We start from the raw sequence: 18,279 nt of genomic DNA on the forward strand, positions 1-18,279 counted from the left end.
ATGATAATTTAATTATCAGTCCTCTGTGGCAAGCTTAGCAGTAGCAGAGATTGCAGTGTTATGTACTTCTAGTTCAAACTACTGAAGGGTCTTGAGATTTCTTGTTTAAAGTCTGGGACACTTGGAATTTCTGGCTTCTGTAGGGGCACTGCTCTGAGTAGTTATTTTTGACATGAGACTTCACAAACTGTGTAACACTCTACCAGAATCAGAAGTGTACTTTTTGCTTGTTTTAACTAAAAAATGAATATATGGTAACTGACTGATGGTTACCAAAGTTGCTGTGAAAAAAGTTGCATGTTACCATATAAACTTCTATAAAATTAGCATCAGATTTTGATGTTTTCCAACATTATAGATAACTTTAGGTTACCTCCATTTCTTAAAATCAGGAATTAAAGTGAATCGGAGCAGTCAGAAGAGAATCCTTTCCAAGTAGAGGCAAAGCTTTCTTTCTAAAATGAGAAATAAATCCATAATTTGCATCCCTGGTAATTGGTGTATCATTTTGCAGAGTGATGTCAATCTAATACACTTTTCAGAAAGCAACTGAAGTTTTTGTGGTCTCAACCCATTCTGAATAGCACGTTTCTGTAGGGAGTGTAGAATCACAGAATGGCCTGGGTTGAAAAGGACCACAGTGCTCATCCAGTTCCAACCCCCTGCTGTATGCAGGGTCACCAACCAGCAGACCAGGCTGCCCAGAGCCACATCCAGCCTGGCCTTGAATGCCTGCAGGAATGGGGCATCCACAGCCTCCTTGAGCAACCTGTTCCACTGTGTCACCACCCTCTGTGTGAAAAACTTCCTCTGTTTATGTCAGGCAGATGCTGTGAGGTTTTGTTTATTTTATGCACTACTCATGTGGAACAGAGAGAGACAGACATGTATAAACTTAATGGTTACATGGAATGCTCTTTAAAGAGAAAAAAAAAAAAAAGAATAACAGTTTTGAACTTCACCGTCCAGTCTGTTGTAAAAAAAAGTGTGATCAGATTTAAGCTGGTGCAAGGTGTTGAGTTGATTGAATTGTTGGGTATTAACTGTATTTAGGTTGGTAAGAAAAGTAAGTTTATGAGCAGAAAGGATTGCAAGCAGTGCTTATACTCTTACAAGCAGAAGCTGCTTTTGAAAGCAGTTCTCAGTTTTAAAATTAGCTTGAGTACTTCTTATGAAAGAAATGAAAGAACAAGGGGAAAAAAAGCAGGTGTAACTACTCTCAGCTTGGACTGACAGCCTTGAAATAACTCAGCTTGTTTTAATGCACTACTGTATTTGAGCCTCCTGGCATTGGTCCTCCAATGAATCATTGGGATGGCAAGGAATTGTACGGCTACAGATGTACAGCAGCTTTTATCCAACTTCGGCGTTAGCTGAGTGTTGCACTTCATTACAGGAGTTCCTAGTGCAAAACTGTTACAGGATAATCAAGTTTGAAAAAAAAAAAACAAGGATTTTTTTTTTTTGTCAGCTGTTTTCTTTGGAAGGTTGGAGCATCTGTGACTATGCTACATTTGGTTATACCCAGCTCATTAAATCAGTACAGCTTTTGGGGAGAGGGGGGTGTTGGAGAGCATTGCCCAAACGTCTCCTGTAGATATGCAATCCCCTCAGAGGGAAGATTAGCTTTGCTAGAGAAATTGGTAATGATTCAGCATAGCTCAAATACGTTTTAAGGAAGAAAGTTGTCTCACTGTGTCTTTGATCTTTGTAGGCGCATTCTTCACTCCAAGGGTGAGCTGAGTGAAGATCGACACAAGCAATATGAGGAATTTGCGATGTCTTATCAGAAACTGTTGGCAAATTCTCAGTCTCTAGCTGACATCCTGGATGAAAATATGCCTGACCTTCCCCAGGACAAACCAACACCTGAGGGTAGGCACTCATCTACAGGAGCAAGTAAACAGGATGCTGGTTTGAATGTGGGGGTAGCTGGCTAGAGCTTCTTACTGATGTGCTCTTTCCATTCACTTATTTTGATTTATTCCCCCACTCCCCCTTAAAGATATGAAGGAGTAAATGACAGTGTTACTTATTTAAGTAATTAAACCTAACGTGCAACTGTAACCATAACATGCATACTGTGTAGTCACAGTATTTGAAGTAATATGTCTTTAAATCGTTTCAGGTAATACTGGAATAAATGGAAATTCAAAAATGTTCCATTTAGTGTAATGCCTTCTTAATATTTAAATAACTGCATATTTTATAAACCAGTATTGTTCTAAAATGAATTTGAAATCTGTTCTGTTGTGGTGTTATGAGTAGGAACGTACTGTTACCAGGTAAGTCACTAGGTGCTTCTTTGACCTCCTGGGAAGTACAGCATTTCATTTGCAAAGCTATTCAATGCCTTGTTTCAGAATTCAGATTCAGAGCTATTGTTGGAATGAGTGTACCTTCCATCTGAAGTGATCTTGAGCTTTAAAATGCTGTATTCCATGAGTGCTTTGCCTTTATTATGCTTTGTAACCTTCTGTTCTTTAAATTCTATTGGGTGTATTTCATCATGCAGGACGTAATGTGCCTATTGCTTCTACTTGTTTTAACTGTCTCCCTGATATTGCCTGTTTTTCTATGAATGCCAAATTCAGAACTTTAAGGTTGCATATTGAAATATCTGATGTTCAGATTAGATTACTACAAGTTAACTTAAAGTATACAGTGCTACATTTATGAGAAAATAATGGCAATGATGAGCAGCCTAATGTGTTTCTGAAAGTATGCATATTTTTGTAGTTTTTGAAGATGTCTCCTTCCTTATTAGGGTGAGAAATTTGCATAAATAACTTCATTATGGTTTTGCATTTCTGCAGAACATGGACCTGGCATTGATATTTTCACACCAGGAAAGCCTGGAGAATATGACCTGGAAGGGGGTATCTGGGAAGATGAGGATGCTAGAAACTTCTATGAGAACCTCGTTGACTTGAAGGCTTTTGTGCCAGCAATTTTGTTTAAAGATAATGAAAAGTGTTCTCAGAGCAAGGATTCCAGCAAAGATGAATCAAGAGGTAGAATGCTTAAACATACGGGTTTTTTGTTCATTTGCTTTTTGTTTGTTTGTTTTTAATAAATCTTTTCTGACAGATAAGTTGATGCAAGTAGTGAGCCTGTAATAAAATAATTTCTGGTCATCAGAACAATACAGAGGTTTGGGTGAGTTTTTAGGGTGTCGTGTATGTGGGGATAGGTATTACCTGAGTGGCACTAGAGGAAAAAAAGCAAATGCAATTGTATGTTAATGGAATTATAAATTGAAAATAATTGGTGACTGAACAGTGTCAGTTAATGCTGACTTCTCTGTGGGGGAACTTAGTAGTCTGCCTTCTTTGAGAGATGGTAGGGTTCGCTCTGTGTTTTCATTAGATTGTTAATTATGGGCATCTCATCATAAAAGTCCGGTAGATTTTAAGGACAGACGATTCTTCACTTCTGATGGGACCCTGGGTTCACAGCCAGGCATTGATCTGTCTTAGTTATAATGGGTTAAAAGTGACGTTTGCCATCGTTGACTTCAAACATGACAGAAGATGCATGTTTGAATAAGGCCACTGTTAACAGCTTTTAGAGTGTGAACACTTGGTAGTTTGCTGATAGATCTGTGCTAGATCAGTGTTGGGTCAGTACGGAATTTCAACTTCCAAGCTCACAGCCTCCTTTCTAATTTCTAAATTCTAAAGTTTCTCTATGAGAGGAATTAAGTATTGGAGCAAGTTGCCCAGGGGAGATTAGAAACTTTGTCTAAAGGGAATTTGGAGGCAAGTGGGAAAAAAAAAAAATCCTTGAGGTCTATTCGAAAGTGTATTAGTCTGATTCAAAATAGGTTACCTGTTTCATAACTCAGTGATTTTCATATGATGTTTGCAATGTGTGTTTAAAAAAAAAATAATGAAGTACTTCATTACAGCTGTTTACATAGAAAATTACACATCACCAAAGAAAAAAACAATCAAATGATACTTGAAGGAGGTCTGCAGGAGGATAGCAAAAGATTGTAGGCTGTAGTTTACATTGCTTTGTGTTGGACCAGCTTTATTGTCCAAGAAAAATGCTAGCTATTTTCTGAATCTTCATCTAGAAATTCATAATATTTTTTTTATCCCAAGGACAAATATGATTCATATTAGATCTTTTGCACAGCAGATCAGTTTTTAAGTATCTTCCATCAGTTGTACCTTTTGCATTCATTTTTTTATTACTTTTTGTAGATCTGCATAAAATACTTCAATTTCTTATGTCTATTTGTTTATTAGTTGACATACAAAGAATGTGTTGTGCAAATGTTAAGTGAGAATTTCTACCTTTAAATGTCTGTTTTTAAGTAATGTTTGTGATGTATTCATTCATTTGGGTCATTGTGTCTGACCCTTCCAGCATGCAGTTTTGCTTGGCAACCAGTTTCAAACACTTCCAGACTTAAATTGCTGATTTTTCTAATCATTTTTATTGTGTTTGAACGTCTGCATATCATCCAGTGACGTTTCAAGTATAGTTCAGAGCTAATGAAAGAAGTAAAACTGCTGGCAGTGCATAGCAGAACCCTGTCTGGCTAAATAATTGCAGTTTCCAGGCATATGGATAAAGCTGCATGAAGGATGTCAGAGCTTTGAGACCTAGCAGGTAAGAGTGTAGACTCAAGAATTAGGGGGACTTGGTGAAAGGAAATAAGGTAAAAAGGCATTGCTAGAGAGACATAAGTTTAGCAGTGCAAGTCTTCGTATTCTAATCATGATTGCATGTATTTGATGATTTAGTACTTCTACTTAACTCTTAATTAGATTCAAAAGATGCCAAAGATAATAAGGAAGCAGCTCCTGGGGGTGAGGATTTGGAGTTGGAGCTGGAGAACCTGGATATTAACGATGATCCACTGGAACTGGACTGTGGAGATGAAGCGGAAGATCTTACAAAAAAGCTTCTTGATGAACAAGGTAAAAAGAAAAGAACTGGGGTTGGGAGTTCTGTGTTGTTTCCTGAGTTGTCTATGAAACTCACAAGTTAGGGGGGGGAAAAAAAATGACAAGAACAGCTCTAGAGCAGCACTTTTTCCTGAAAGAAAATTGATATCATTCTGGATAAAATTTCCTTTTTTTTTTTTCCTAAGCCATACCTTCTTTGGAAGCAGTTTTCCTTATTTTGTTCTTCTGATTAGTCACATGATCAGCTCATTAAGCTGGTTAAGATCTTAAGATCTAATAAACTGCCAGGACAGTGGATTGTTAACGCCTGGTCAGACGTTTCAAACAAAACAGCAAGGAGCTTGGTTCTTGCTGTCTGAAAGGTAGATACACATAGATGGTATCTTGGAATTAAAGGGAGAAAGAGCAACTCATTCTAGATTGGTCATAGCCTGCTAGACAGGTCAAAAATACTCAGTGAGTAGGCAGATAAAGAAACGTGAGATGTGAGCAGCATGCAAGTGTTACTTTTTAAACATACAAAGAAACAGTATTTAAACATATAAACATAAACATACATATTTTAAACATACAAAGAAACAGTGATTGTGTGTGTGTGTGTGTCTGTCTGCAATTCTGATGCTCTTAGTTTTAAAGACCTGGTGCTACCAACTGTTGAAAATTTAAACTTGCATGTTTTCATCGAGTCAATTGGTAGATGTTTGTTTGTTTGTTTGTTTTAACAGCCTTTCTTGTGAATAAAAATCACTTGGGTTTGACATTAGGTGTCCTTAAGCCGTAAAATATATCTTTAAGTTTCAGTACTTACTGAATTATTTGCATGCATTTTTGTTTACAGTAGGTTATTATTAGTGTTTTGTGGAAAGCCATTGTATTATATTACTATTTAAAACAAACAAAGAGCCCCAGTATTCTTGGCTGAGATAAAACTTCCAGTATAAAAAGAGGGTGCCAGCATAAAAAGAGGTATAGCTGCATCTTAAATAAGTAGTCTAAAGATGAAGAAACATAGCTTTAGTTGTGATAATCTGGGAGTGTAGGTTTCATTGGCAGAAGGAATAAGCTAAATTAGAAGGGAAAAAAATGAAAGAGGAGATAGGGTAAGTAAGGTAGGCAGTCCAGTGAGTGGATACGTGCCTTGTACTACTTCTGCATCTCTTTCTGGTGGCTGGAGCATCTCTTCAGTCTTTTTTTCTGTGCCCAAATACAAGGGAAACAAGGCTTTTCTTCAAAATGTGTGTTTTCCAAGCATGTTTGTCTTGGTATAGCATCCTTCACAGCACTGCAATGCATATTTCTTCACTTATTTCTTAAAAGTTTGAGTCCGTAGTTAGTTAAATTTGAGATACAACTTGTAAGAGGAAAACTTACATTGTTAGTTGAAGAGGATGATTAATCAGGAATTCAGGTAACATATGTTATTTCTCTGTTATGTTAACTTTGAGTGAATCTTAATTTTCTTATTTTCAATATGCTCAGGCAAGAGAGAGGGAGCAGATAGCACCGGAGCTGACAGTAGTGACGGAAAACAAGCTGAAAGAAGTGAGTTTTCAGGTTGTTTTTAAAAGAGAAGAGAAAATGGGAAAAATGGAGCTGTGTGAAAGATGTTGAGAGAGGAATGGCCAGGATGAAAGCCATCAAGGATATTGGGAGCAAGGGGAGTCTGATGTTAACATATATATATATATTTAGCATCATTTTTGTAAGGCTAGCAGCAGTGGAAAGAATGTGTAGAAGATGAGTGTTAATGCTCCACGATGCTACTTGCTGCACTATTTAGAGAGCTGGTGAACCTCCTATTAGGAGAGCAGAAATAATATATGCATGCCACTATCTTTAAAGTGTTTTGTGGGATTGAATGTCTTGAGTGTACATTCTGAATACATTCTTTAATGAGGCCTTGGTTCAGCAGGAGTGTTGAACATTATGTCTGAGTGTTCTGCATAAGGGAGGGCCAGCAATTTGTACTGGTTCCTATCAGCTGAATGTGGCTGCTTCCTTAAGACCATACTTGTTACAGATGTTCATCTCACAGAGGGGTAGCACTGTGCAGACATTTCTGTAATTCACACTGTCTGGATGATACTACACGAAACAGACAAAACTTTCTGGCAGAATGGACTTTTTAGATATAGACACTCTTAGAGCTGTGGTTTTGTACAAATAAATTGTTTATTATCATGGAGCCAAGGCTTTTTCAGGAACTGTGCATGTGGGGAGAGGGGAAGGCCAATAGCTGTTGATACTGAAATAGATGATTTCTTAGCACCAGCCGTTGCAGAAGGACTTCAGTAATTCTGCAGTGTCCTCTCATAGTTCGTTAGTTCTAGTCCCTGAAAATTGCAGGATTCCATGAAATTTTGGTTAAATGCAAAGGTGTTTCAAAAAAAAAGAAAAGTGTTTTCTCAATCTCTACGATGATCTTGCTCTGTGATTTGGTCTGCCCCCAGATAAACTAGTAAAAATACCCTCATGTCAATTGTTACACATTGCTATTTCCTGTGATTTCTGTAAAAGAATGAATGCATTTCGAAACATAGAGGTGAGAATGCAACTAAAGAGGATCAAAGGGAGAAGCAAGAGCTGAAATTTATTTTGCTTTTGCTTTGATTGCATGGTTAGCATAGTTGTTTACCTCAGAGAAAGAAGCTCTAACCTTTTCATTTCCTGCCACTGTCAAATTCTTCATTTTTCCACTCTGAAGTCACAAATATATTTCAAGCATTATGAAGGATCCTTTTCACTTAGAAAGGGTATTTACCTCAAGGAGAAAGAAATACAGAAATACAGCGTAAGAATACTTGCAGTCTTCCAGTGGGAGAGGGGACTAATGAGAGAAGAGAGAGAGTTGGGAAGTGTGGAAATGGAAGGCGAGGCCTTCTGAAAGATTGCCTTGAGAAGTGACTGAATTGGTTAAGATTTAGTTTTTATTTTATTTCAACAGCAGAGTCAGTTTGAACAGAAAATAGAAATGAGGCAACAAACAGCAGTAGGAAGGGAAGGTGAAAGAGCATTTGAAGGAGACAGGAAGGAATATTCTGTAATTATCTAGGAGGAAAAATGTTTTTTTCTCAATTCTTGTAGAAGTTGAGTATGTGAGTAATGAGAGAGTCAGTGTTGTACTAAATATGTAAAACCTCAAGGTCCTCTTGGCTGAGCATCTGGAACTGTTTTTTTCCTTCTTTCTTAGTGAACCCTTCTGTCTTACTCTTCCAATTTCTAATTGCCTGAGGAAGAGAAGAGGCAGTGTCATCTGCTTCCATCTCTAGCATTGTGGAGACAGGATTGCTGGCAGTGTTTCTTGGAGCAATTCCTACAGCTTCTTTATCTAAGTTAGACTTCTGTCCTTACATCCCCAGAACAAAGAAAAAAGTCCTATGACATAAGCAAAGAGAAATCAAAAATGATTTCAGTAACTTGAAAAGAAACTTCAGTCTTATCTCAATGTTTAGGCTGAAATGACAAAGAAATTTTGGCAAGCGTTGAGTACTTTTTAGTGATTTTTCAGGGACCATTTTCTCACCTACCTGTGTTCTTGAAGTCTGCCTGTGTTTTCTGTCCAGATACCTCCTAATTATTGCTGAGTGTCCTTGAGCTGAAAGGAAACAGAAATTCACCACGTTCCCTTTTTTAGAAAGCAGTTTTATTTTGCACTGCTTTGGCCAAGGAAGAGTTCTTCCAAACGTTTGTTTCGACTCATTGTTTTGGCTCGTGCTGACAAACAAGCTAGACTCTTCTCAGGGACTCCAGTTAATTCTGGATATCTGGATTTTAACTTTTTTTTCCTCTTCATAACACTTGTTTTGCAGTTAAGGTGTAGCTGTAGGGGTATTGGTTTGAAATCTTCTCAGCTGATGCTGGAAAAATCTAAATTTCAGTGGTAGGCTCCTTTAGTTCAGTGGTGTTACTGACTCAACCAGTAGATACAGGTCGTTGCCTGCTTACTGTGTTGCAAAATACACAGAGCTTTGCTTGAGAAAACAAGTTGTTACTTGCCGTGCAACTGCTGTGTGCTCAAACCTCCTTCCTGTTCACAGTGGTTCCTTACTTCAGTGTCTGCACAGGTGAAGGACCAACATTGGCCAGCTTCAGTTTTTTGCCACTTTTTGGACATTCTTGTGACAAAAAAAAAAAAAAAAATCTGCTTCTCACACAGAGCAAACGTAAGGAGTAGAATCTGCAGTTGCAATGTTTTTGCTGTACTGTTTTCCCCCATGTTTGGGCCTTTTTGTGGTCCGTGTTTTATTGCCTAAACAATTCACCACAGTCTTCCAGGAATATGCATTTGTTGTTTCTCCCGACAGTGTAAATCAGGAGACAGGAACTCTTGATTTTGTTATTAATTCATTAATAGGAAGATAAGTTTTAAAGGTGATACTTTAGACTCTTGCTGGTATAGACCAACAGTGGATTTTTTTTTTTTAATACTAAAAATATTAAAAATTAATTTGTTTTCATATTTCTTTGTTTTTTGTTTTTTGTTTTTGAATCTGTAGATAAATATTCAAAATTTAAACATTACAAATGTGCTGTGTTTGGGGAATGTGATAGTAAATCATTATATTTTGTAGCTTAAAGATGTGTGCTGCTTGTTTATTTCACTCTGTTAGAACAAGAGGATGAAGAAGCCAGTACTGGATCTCATTTAAAACTTATAGTTGATGCTTTTCTTCAGCAGCTTCCAAACTGTGTGAACAGAGACCTCATAGACAAGGTACTGTTTCATAGTTCTCTTTTTTTTTTTTTTTTTTTTTTCCCCAACTCTTAAAAATATATAATGCTACCTCAGATTGATTAGTAATAAAGACTGAAGCTTTGGAGTCTGTCAGTAACTGAATTTGATTTTAACTTAAAGGAAATATTTTTTTCTCTCCCATGTAGTAAACTGTTGCCCAGATATCATGTGAGCTGATACTCCTCTCATCCTGTCATGTTTTCTCTACCCGTTCTCTTAGACTGTAGTTTGTTTTAAAAGGAGTAGGTCTGTCTTGGTTTGGTTTTTTTTTTTTGAGATTTTTTTTGTTGTTTTTTTTTTTTTTTCTTCTGTTGCACTCTGACAAATTACTCCTCATCTGTCTTCCTAAAGCTACTTTCTTTATTCTACTAGTCTGAAGAGTTGGTTTATATTCTTGCAACTGTGTTGGTCAGGGTCCATTCTAGACAAAAATTGAGTTTTTAAAGCTCATGTAACAAGCATGGCTCTGTAAATGGTACTCTTGGAAAGAATGCTACATTGCAAACAATGTATTTTTAAAAAGAGATAACCCCACCATTTTAAGGTGAAGTACTATATTGACTTTTCTGTTTATAGGCAGCCATGGATTTTTGCATGAATATGAATACAAAAGCCAACAGAAGAAAACTAGTACGAGCACTTTTCATAGTTCCTAGGCAAAGGTAAGAAGGGGGGGGAAATTTGAATTGACCCTTTTGTTATTTAACATCTTTTTTTTGTTGTTTTGTTTTTTTAACTGTTTAAATTACTGAAATCAAGTGCACATTCCAAGTCATGTTTGTTGGCTGTATTTACTCCTGATGTGATTTTTATCTAGAGAACAAAAGAAATGTTTAAAATAAAATGATATTTAATACAAAATGATTCAACAGAATACTTTGCCGTGGTATTGCAGAATTTTATTATAGTTCATCTTGTTCAGAACTTGTGAATTTATGGTGGGTCTCCTCATAACTTTCTTTTTTTAACTGTGAAAGTAACAGCAAAACCTTAGTGCAAAACCTCTTAGTGCAAAAGAAGGATATATTTAATTCAGGAAGAACTTGTACAGTTTTATATGGGAATATCAATAATTAGAGCACAAGGAAGGAGTATTTCTTATGACACTAGTTCTTCTTTAATACCTGGCAATTACAGCATTTTATCTTCTCCGGAGCTACTTTGGAGTTTGCTTAAGGAAAACAAACAGGAGTTTGTGTGAGTTCTTCACTCTATCATTCATTTGTTAGAATTTTCCTACCTTTTTTTTTTTTTTGACTTTGTGTAAAATAGACATCTGCACTTGCTAGAAGAGCCTTCCTTATAGAAATGGTTGCAAGCCTGATAGATGGAATTGATAAATTCATTAGAATAGTGTTTCTTTTCCTTATGGTAAACTTGTACCTTAAATAGATGCAACTTAAGTAAGTGCAGTTATGAAGGAGTCACTTTTCCTGCTCCTCCTTGCCCTGATTTTCCTCAGAGGCTGTTTTGATGCTGCTTCTAGCTCCAACTATTTCATCATCATCTTGGATTTCCTGTTATATTTCACACTACTTTGATTCCATTCCTTTTTAACACTGTGAGGCAAAAAACAGAGTGCTCCTTCATCATCTTACCAGCAGGCACTCTGTAATCCAACAGTTTGTTTTGAAAGTAATTATTTATTTAAAAAAAAAAAAAAGATTAATTTGTCTGTAGGAACTCAATAGACCAATAGTTGTGGTTGGCTCCAAGGGCTGTTACTTTCTTCACAGTGCAGCTCTTTAATATCTGGAATTGATACTGAAACAGTTGGGTCAACCCAATTGATTTTCTTGCAGTTGTTCTTTAATTATAAATATTACTTTTAAATATTAAGTATTAATATCTTAATGCTTGTTTTATATTACTTGTATTCTAATGCCCCTTGTGCTGCCTGCTCTGAAATCCTCTGTGCATATAAGTACATCAGCCTCCAGTTGTATGACCATCAGCCCAATTGTGTATATCTCCCTTTTCTTTTTGCCTGCATTGCAAATGCCCATCTCTGGGTTACTAAACAAGAGCCACAGGGTGTTGGCTGAGTATTTTGTTTGGAACCACAAACAATTGCAGTGAAAAAATACCAGCTGATCTGCCCCATTGATGCAGGCAGTTTTAAAGGACAGTCTGTGCTAATATTTGTTGGCTTTGTTACTGCATTTGGTAAGGGAGCAGCTCTGCTTTCTTCCTTGAAGTCACCATTTACAATCCTTGCGGGAGAATGTCTTGTGTGCCTACGTAGCACATGCAAGTTGCTATAAAATGCTACAAATTGATTTAGAAAAACATACGTACAGCTTTGAAGCAATGTCATACCAACAGTATTTCTGTTAGTTTGTGTGTATATATGTATATACACTATATGTATTACATGCAGTTTTGTGTATCCCTTCTCTGGCTGTATTGACATCTCTTTATTTTCCATTACTGTTGTTGCACAGTAGTTTTTACTAATTCCAGGAGTTCTTGTAGCATCCCTTCAGGATACCATTGGAGAAGCAGTATAGGAAAGCTTGTTATAGTTCAGTTCTCAATTTATTATTTTTTTTTGAAGGTTAAAGGGAAAAGTGTCCTTACAAGGTGGAGATAAAACAGTGTATTTTTTAAATGCATTTAGTCTCCAAACATAGTAGATAATGTAGTCTCAATCTGGCTGCTGTGTTTGCAGCCATAATAAGCTATCTAGAAACACAGTAACATCTGATCTTTGGAGTGATCACAGTTTCAGGAAATACGCAGACATAATAATTGCACCAAGAACATACAAATCTTTAAGGAGAAGTGGTTGAGTATCAACTGTCACTTGATTAGGGTCAAAATACAACATCATTAATTTGCGTTGTTGAATACTTATAAATTCATCACATTTAAGCTTCCAGCTTCAATTTGAACCTGCAAACAGAAAGCCTTTTTTAGAGATTTTTTTTTTTCAGTGCTAGTATAAAAGTGGCTTCAGATCTTCAGGGAAGGATTGATTTAAAACTAAGAATGAGCCTTTTAATTCAGGACTGTGTGGTTTGTACTAAAGTGACAGTACAGTGATTTGACCAATATTGTTTGCAGTTTTAGGACATCTTTGTGCAATTTTTTGCTATCTGAAGTTGTTTCCTGCACAGAAACGCACACATCTTTGCATACTGCAGTCTTGCTGGTTTTTTTTTTCTTTTTTTTTTCTTTTTTAAATTCAATACGAAGTTTAAAATACCTTTTAAGGTTTCAAGTTCTAAAGTATTTAGGTAAATGCTCAAATAAGGGTTGTGGTTTCTGACTTATTTTTCTTCCCCATTCCTATATATGGTGATCTGTGAAGCTGAACATGTACAGAGCAAAGAGTTCTGTTGCTCTTTGCATTTTAACAGTGTCTGTTCTTAATTCAGAAGTTAACTGCCTCGTGAGTGTTAAATAGTTCTGAGCATTCTAATCAGATATGTACACTTCTTGTATGTCTGTCTTCATTCAGCTTCCTACCTGAGAATTCTCAGTAAGAGGACCCTCTTTGTTCAATGTAAATTGACTTCTCAAAGTCTCAGTGCTTCTTTCTTTGGCAGATGAAAATGAGAGATTTGCTTAAGATAGGGTATTTATGTGAGCTGAATAAACAAAACTGATGGCATGAAAATTCCACAGCATCATGTTCTTTCTGTTGAGTAGTGCAGGTGGCAGTTTTTACCTGTGCAAGACCTATGAATACATTTCATTTATCTGGGTTATGTTTGTGCTTTCAAGGCAGTTCTCTCTTGCATGTTGCTTTGTGCTTTAAGCTGTCTCTTAAATAGGAACTCAGATAACAAATGTCCAAAATGTCCACTTCGCTTTCTAATAAAATTTTGCATTTAAGGCTTTAATTGAACAAAGTCTTTATTTGTTTGTAAATTGACATTTGAAATTCTTAACAAACAAACAAATACACAAAAAAAAACCCTAAACTAAAAAGTTTATTAAATATTTAACTAATGTGCAGTCTGTGAGGTCCAGAGTTGAGTATGTCTCTGTCCTAGAACTTAGGTTATCTATAAATGCAGGTACCAGTAGGTGGTGCCACCTATACTGCAGTTTCTCCACTTTTGAATGCTAATTTTGTTTCCCGTGGAGCAAGTGAACAGATTCAGTGTCTGATAGCCAGTTTTACAATATTTGACCCAAGGCTTTTCCTTATTATATTTCACCTATTTAGAAACACTCAGTATTCTACCCCATGAAGAAACCTTTTGTATCCTGTGATGAAGCAATAATGATGCACTGTAAGACTTAATTTTCCCTCAGGTATATTCAGTTTACAGAGATGAAATTATTAGCTCTCAGCAGGCAGCTACTTGTTCAGATTAGAATAAAACTTTGTGCTGCTTTTTAAGAGATCCCACGCAGAAACTCCCTCAATTAAAGCACACCCCCTCATCTCAGCCCAAGTCATTTCTTAATTTAGTTCATGCACGTATGTATAAAGTAATGAGACTTTCACTTCTGCTCTGAGTTAATGACTGAATGCTTATAAGCCAGGTAGCAATTTGCTGTAGTTAGTCACCCTTGACTGTGTGTTCCAACAAGCTCAAAAAATGTAAATACTACTTCAGTTATTGATTAACAAGAGAATAAAACTGTTAAATAGGTAACTGGGATACCTCTAATGTTTCACCTGGAGTTTTGTACAAAAGCCACATAGCTTTGCTTTTTTCAGGCAGTGTGTTTTTATGCTTCTCTTCCACAATTTAAACATGGAATTTTCTCTGTTTCTTTGACATTGCCCAATTTTCATTGCTGCTGCTGTTGTGTGGGCTGCAGTTTCGAGGTTTTGTCTTGATTTTCTTCCTTTCTTTGTGAATCCAGCTCAGTTTCGGGGCAAGCTCTATTTTTCTTTTTTTTTTTTTTTTGTGAAGTAAAGATTTTTCCTTTCACAGGCATTTTCTCTCTTCAGGTATCCAAAGTTAAGATGTTTCTCTCCAGTTACGTAAAAGATGATTTTTAGGGTTTATCTCCTGTTTGCCTTATTTTCAGAACATAAGTGAATACAGTAAAGAAAGCATTTGTTCTGTTTTTATAAAGTTTTCCTAATATAAGGAAAGACTGAAGTGTGATGTCTGTGGTTGGTGTCTCTCCATTTAAAAGTGGTATATACAGAGTTATGCAAAGCACTCTATTGTTCAGTCTTTTGTGAAGTGATGCCATTAATCAAGTTTGAAGGCGTTTATTCCATTTTTGCAGCCAGATACTCTGTAATGAGAAGAAACAAAGTAGGAGCTTGAACTGAACACCAGAATTCCCTCAGGGGAAACAGGTGTTGCTATAAAATGGTTATGAAGGATTATAACTAAGGAAAGATGAATGAAAATAAGGAAAGTTCTTATATTTTGCAGTATTTCAATTAGTGTGATTGCTAGTTGAGGTTGCCACTTCACTCACTTAACATCATCTGTTGAGGTTTCCTTGATATAATGACATTCCTGCATTCATTTACAAGTTCACTGTAAGAATAAACATCCTTACCTTCCTGGTTTTGTTTGCAATTACTCAAAACAAAAATTGCCCCTTCCCCCTCCCCTCCCCCCCCCCCCCCCCCCCCCCCAAAAAAAAAACAAACAAACAAACAAAAAAAAAACTAACAAACCAGTAATTGATGGAGCTCACTGTAAAGATTTCTAATTTTGTATATTTCAATGTGTCTGAATATTTCTCGTATCTGGAAATTGCTTGAAGGCAAGAGGTCAAATTCCATGGTTAAGATGGTGTTTTCCATTTCACAGTCATTCTTTTCACGAGCAGAACAGTAACTCTGCTTGTAGGCATAAACACTTTTTTATAACCTTGAACATAAATTGATTGTCTATTTTATAATCTCATTTTATATATATGTGTCACCTTTGTTTGCAGGTTGGATTTGCTACCGTTTTATGCAAGGCTGGTTGCCACATTGCATCCCTGTATGTCTGATGTAGCAGAGGATCTTTGCTCCATGCTAAAAGGAGATTTCAGATTTCATGTATGTCCTCATTTAGCTTTTTGCATTCAATTTTACTAATTCTATGATGGTAATTTTTTGGGAAAGAGTAATGCTTTTTATCATATAGATGTTAATTCTTAAGTTCAGCAACTCAAGCTAGATTTGTTTTCTGCTATCTGAGCAGATTCGTTCCTAAATGCTTGATTTGTGTATTTTAATTTTTTTTTGACTTATCAAGTATCTGTATATATGCATTATTTGTAGTGTCTTTCTTATTTTCCATATTAAATAGTGATTAAAGTAAGCTGTGTAACAGTTGAAAGTTGCAAATCTTATAAACTCTACTCCAAATGAAAGTGTTAGCTTTCTGTAAATCAGTAACTTGCACTGGGAATGAGAATTGACTTAATTCTAACCAGGCCCCCATTATGAAGTTACTGCTGTAATGTAGTGGTTGCAATTGTAATATAGCACTTCTAAAGTTTTGATTTTTACAGTTTTCACTAACCAAAGTTTTCATCCTCGCGAATGTATCATAGAATCATAGAATATTTTGGCTTGGAAGAGACTTGTAAGATAATCCTGTTCCAATCCCTTGCTAGAGGCAGGGATACCTCCCACCAGATCGTGTTGCTCAGAGCCCCATCCAGTTGGCCTTGAGGGTGGGGGCATCCACAGCCTCTCTGGGCAGTCTGTTCCACACCACAAACTGATTGGTATTTTTCACTGTTGTTCTTTCTACAGTATTTTAAGTTCATATAGTAGAATTAATTATCCTGTACAGTGTTGATTCTTTCTGTTTTCTGAGCTTTATGGCACAGGTTTAAAAACTTTTTCATAATATTGACATAAAATATGTATTAATTGTTAACTGCAAGTATTTAAGTCCTAAATGAACTCCTTATTCTCAGGACAAGTTATTTATGTTGTGGAGAAATAAAATTGTCTTGTTTGGTATGATTATGCTTAGAGCTAAAGCTGTGTTTTCACTGAAGTTGTTGGATACCTAATTTAAAACAAACCAATCAAATGGAAAAGAACATCTGGCTGCTCTTTGGTAAACCATACTTGAAAAAGCTGTCAATGTTCAGAATCTCCATACTAGTAGCAATCTTACTCTTGTGCTTACAGAGTCAAAAAATACAATAGAATCTAGCTAATGCTTTGCTATACCCAGTGTGATGGCAGTGGTTGATGGCAGTGGTTGATGGTTGATATGCTTATAAATGTTTAGTAAAGAATAGTGAAGAATTCTGGGGGGGAGGGGTCAGAGTCAGAAGGGGAAGAAGTGCAAGAGCAGAGAGAGCATGAGAAACTGAGGAAATGTCAAACATTTCTAAATAGCAATGCTGCTTACGAATGTTTGCCTGAAAGCAATTTTCTAAGTTGGTATTTTAAAATCAAGCGTGTTTTCTTTTTTCTTCAGGTAAGAAAAAAGGACCAGATCAACATTGAAACAAAGAATAAAACTGTGAGGTTTATTGGTGAGCTTACCAAGTTTAAGATGTTCTCCAAAAATGATACTCTTCACTGCTTAAAGGTTGGTGGTTAGTAGTTGTACGAATGTTTTTACATGCTGATGTCATGTCCCTATCATGTTTCTCTTCAGGTAACTCTTGATGTTGATCTGTAATAATTTCATTGTATGGGATGTTTTAAATCCTGATGTCTGTTGTTACAGCATATGAAGACACTTCTGCAGCCATTCCAGAAATTGAAATATTACAGTTGTATGATAGAAGGGACACTTTGAAATACACATTTGAATGTAATCGAATTGCTATTGAATTTGTTTGGAAAGTAATGGTAGAGTCTAAATTTTGGATCTAGGCTATTTGTGGGATACTTTTTAATAAGATGAATATTTCTAGTTTTGTTAACAGTGAAGTTAATTTGCATTTTTTTCTTAAAGGCTGTGAAACACCTCAATAGTATAAAGTATAGTAGTTAAAACTTACTGCTTTCTGCAGTTCAGAGAGATGTTTAATACTTGTGTTTTTATGTAAATGCCTTCCAGATGCTTCTGTCAGACTTTTCTCATCACCATATTGAAATGGCCTGTACTCTGTTGGAAACCTGTGGAAGATTTCTCTTTAGATCACCAGAATCTCACTTAAGAACCAGTGTTCTTCTGGTAAGAGGGAAGCAGATTGACTTATGTGTGAGGGGAGCTGTCATGTACTGGGTTAAACCAATTAATGATTTTCTGGGTTTGTGATTTGGTCTGACTTAGCAGTGTTTGTGAATAGTGTCTTTGATGTCAGTTACAATGTTTGGGTACCAGGAAGTGAAACTTTTCATTCAAGTTTATCCTGAGTGCACAGAGAGGATAACCTCCTGAACTCTTTTAATAAAAACAAAGTTGGTATGAGAGAGTCTTCCTGAAGTCCTTTTTATGGATTAGAGCTGAAGTGGGCTCACTACATCCTAGTCTGCTCTGGTGATATCAGCCTTTGTAGTCTTGTGGACTTGCAACTGTTGTTATTAGTAGCTTACACAACACTGGGCAGTCTCTGATTGCACCTACTGTGGGAACAGCTTTCTGAGCATTTTCTGGAGAGCTCCTGTTGATTTCTAATTCTGTTTATGACTTAAAAAAGAAGTTTCTGAAACAAAAGCTATTGCACTTGAACTACAAATAGTGTATTTGATACTATTTGTGGGAAAGCATTAGTAAATGGAAC

The 18,279-nt window shown here is 36.3% G+C and overlaps 1 protein-coding gene across 6 annotated transcripts in view; it reads left to right on the forward strand.

Moving 5' to 3' along the window:
- UPF2 (UPF2 regulator of nonsense mediated mRNA decay) overlaps nucleotides 1-18,279 on the forward strand; it is a 56,322-nt gene that overhangs the window by 10,465 nt on the left and 27,578 nt on the right. For 4 of the 6 annotated variants that reach the window (XM_052681186.1, XM_052681185.1, XM_052681184.1 and 1 more), the window contains exons 4-12: nucleotides 1,715-1,875; nucleotides 2,817-3,014; nucleotides 4,782-4,934; nucleotides 6,402-6,464; nucleotides 9,533-9,636; nucleotides 10,234-10,319; nucleotides 15,526-15,634; nucleotides 17,022-17,135; nucleotides 17,613-17,729. In XM_052681186.1, coding sequence (XP_052537146.1) covers nucleotides 1,715-1,875; nucleotides 2,817-3,014; nucleotides 4,782-4,934; nucleotides 6,402-6,464; nucleotides 9,533-9,636; nucleotides 10,234-10,319; nucleotides 15,526-15,634; nucleotides 17,022-17,135; nucleotides 17,613-17,729 — 1,105 coding nt within the window. The remainder of the gene's footprint in view (nucleotides 1-1,714; nucleotides 1,876-2,816; nucleotides 3,015-4,781; nucleotides 4,935-6,401; nucleotides 6,465-9,532; nucleotides 9,637-10,233; nucleotides 10,320-15,525; nucleotides 15,635-17,021; nucleotides 17,136-17,612; nucleotides 17,730-18,279) is intronic. The other 2 variants (XM_052681190.1, XM_052681189.1) reach the window with 1 other exon arrangement.

This window comes from Tympanuchus pallidicinctus, unplaced genomic scaffold (assembly GCF_026119805.1).
Source record: "Tympanuchus pallidicinctus isolate F22 unplaced genomic scaffold, pur_lepc_1.0 scaffold19, whole genome shotgun sequence".
Classification (NCBI taxonomy): Eukaryota; Metazoa; Chordata; class Aves; order Galliformes; family Phasianidae; genus Tympanuchus; species Tympanuchus pallidicinctus.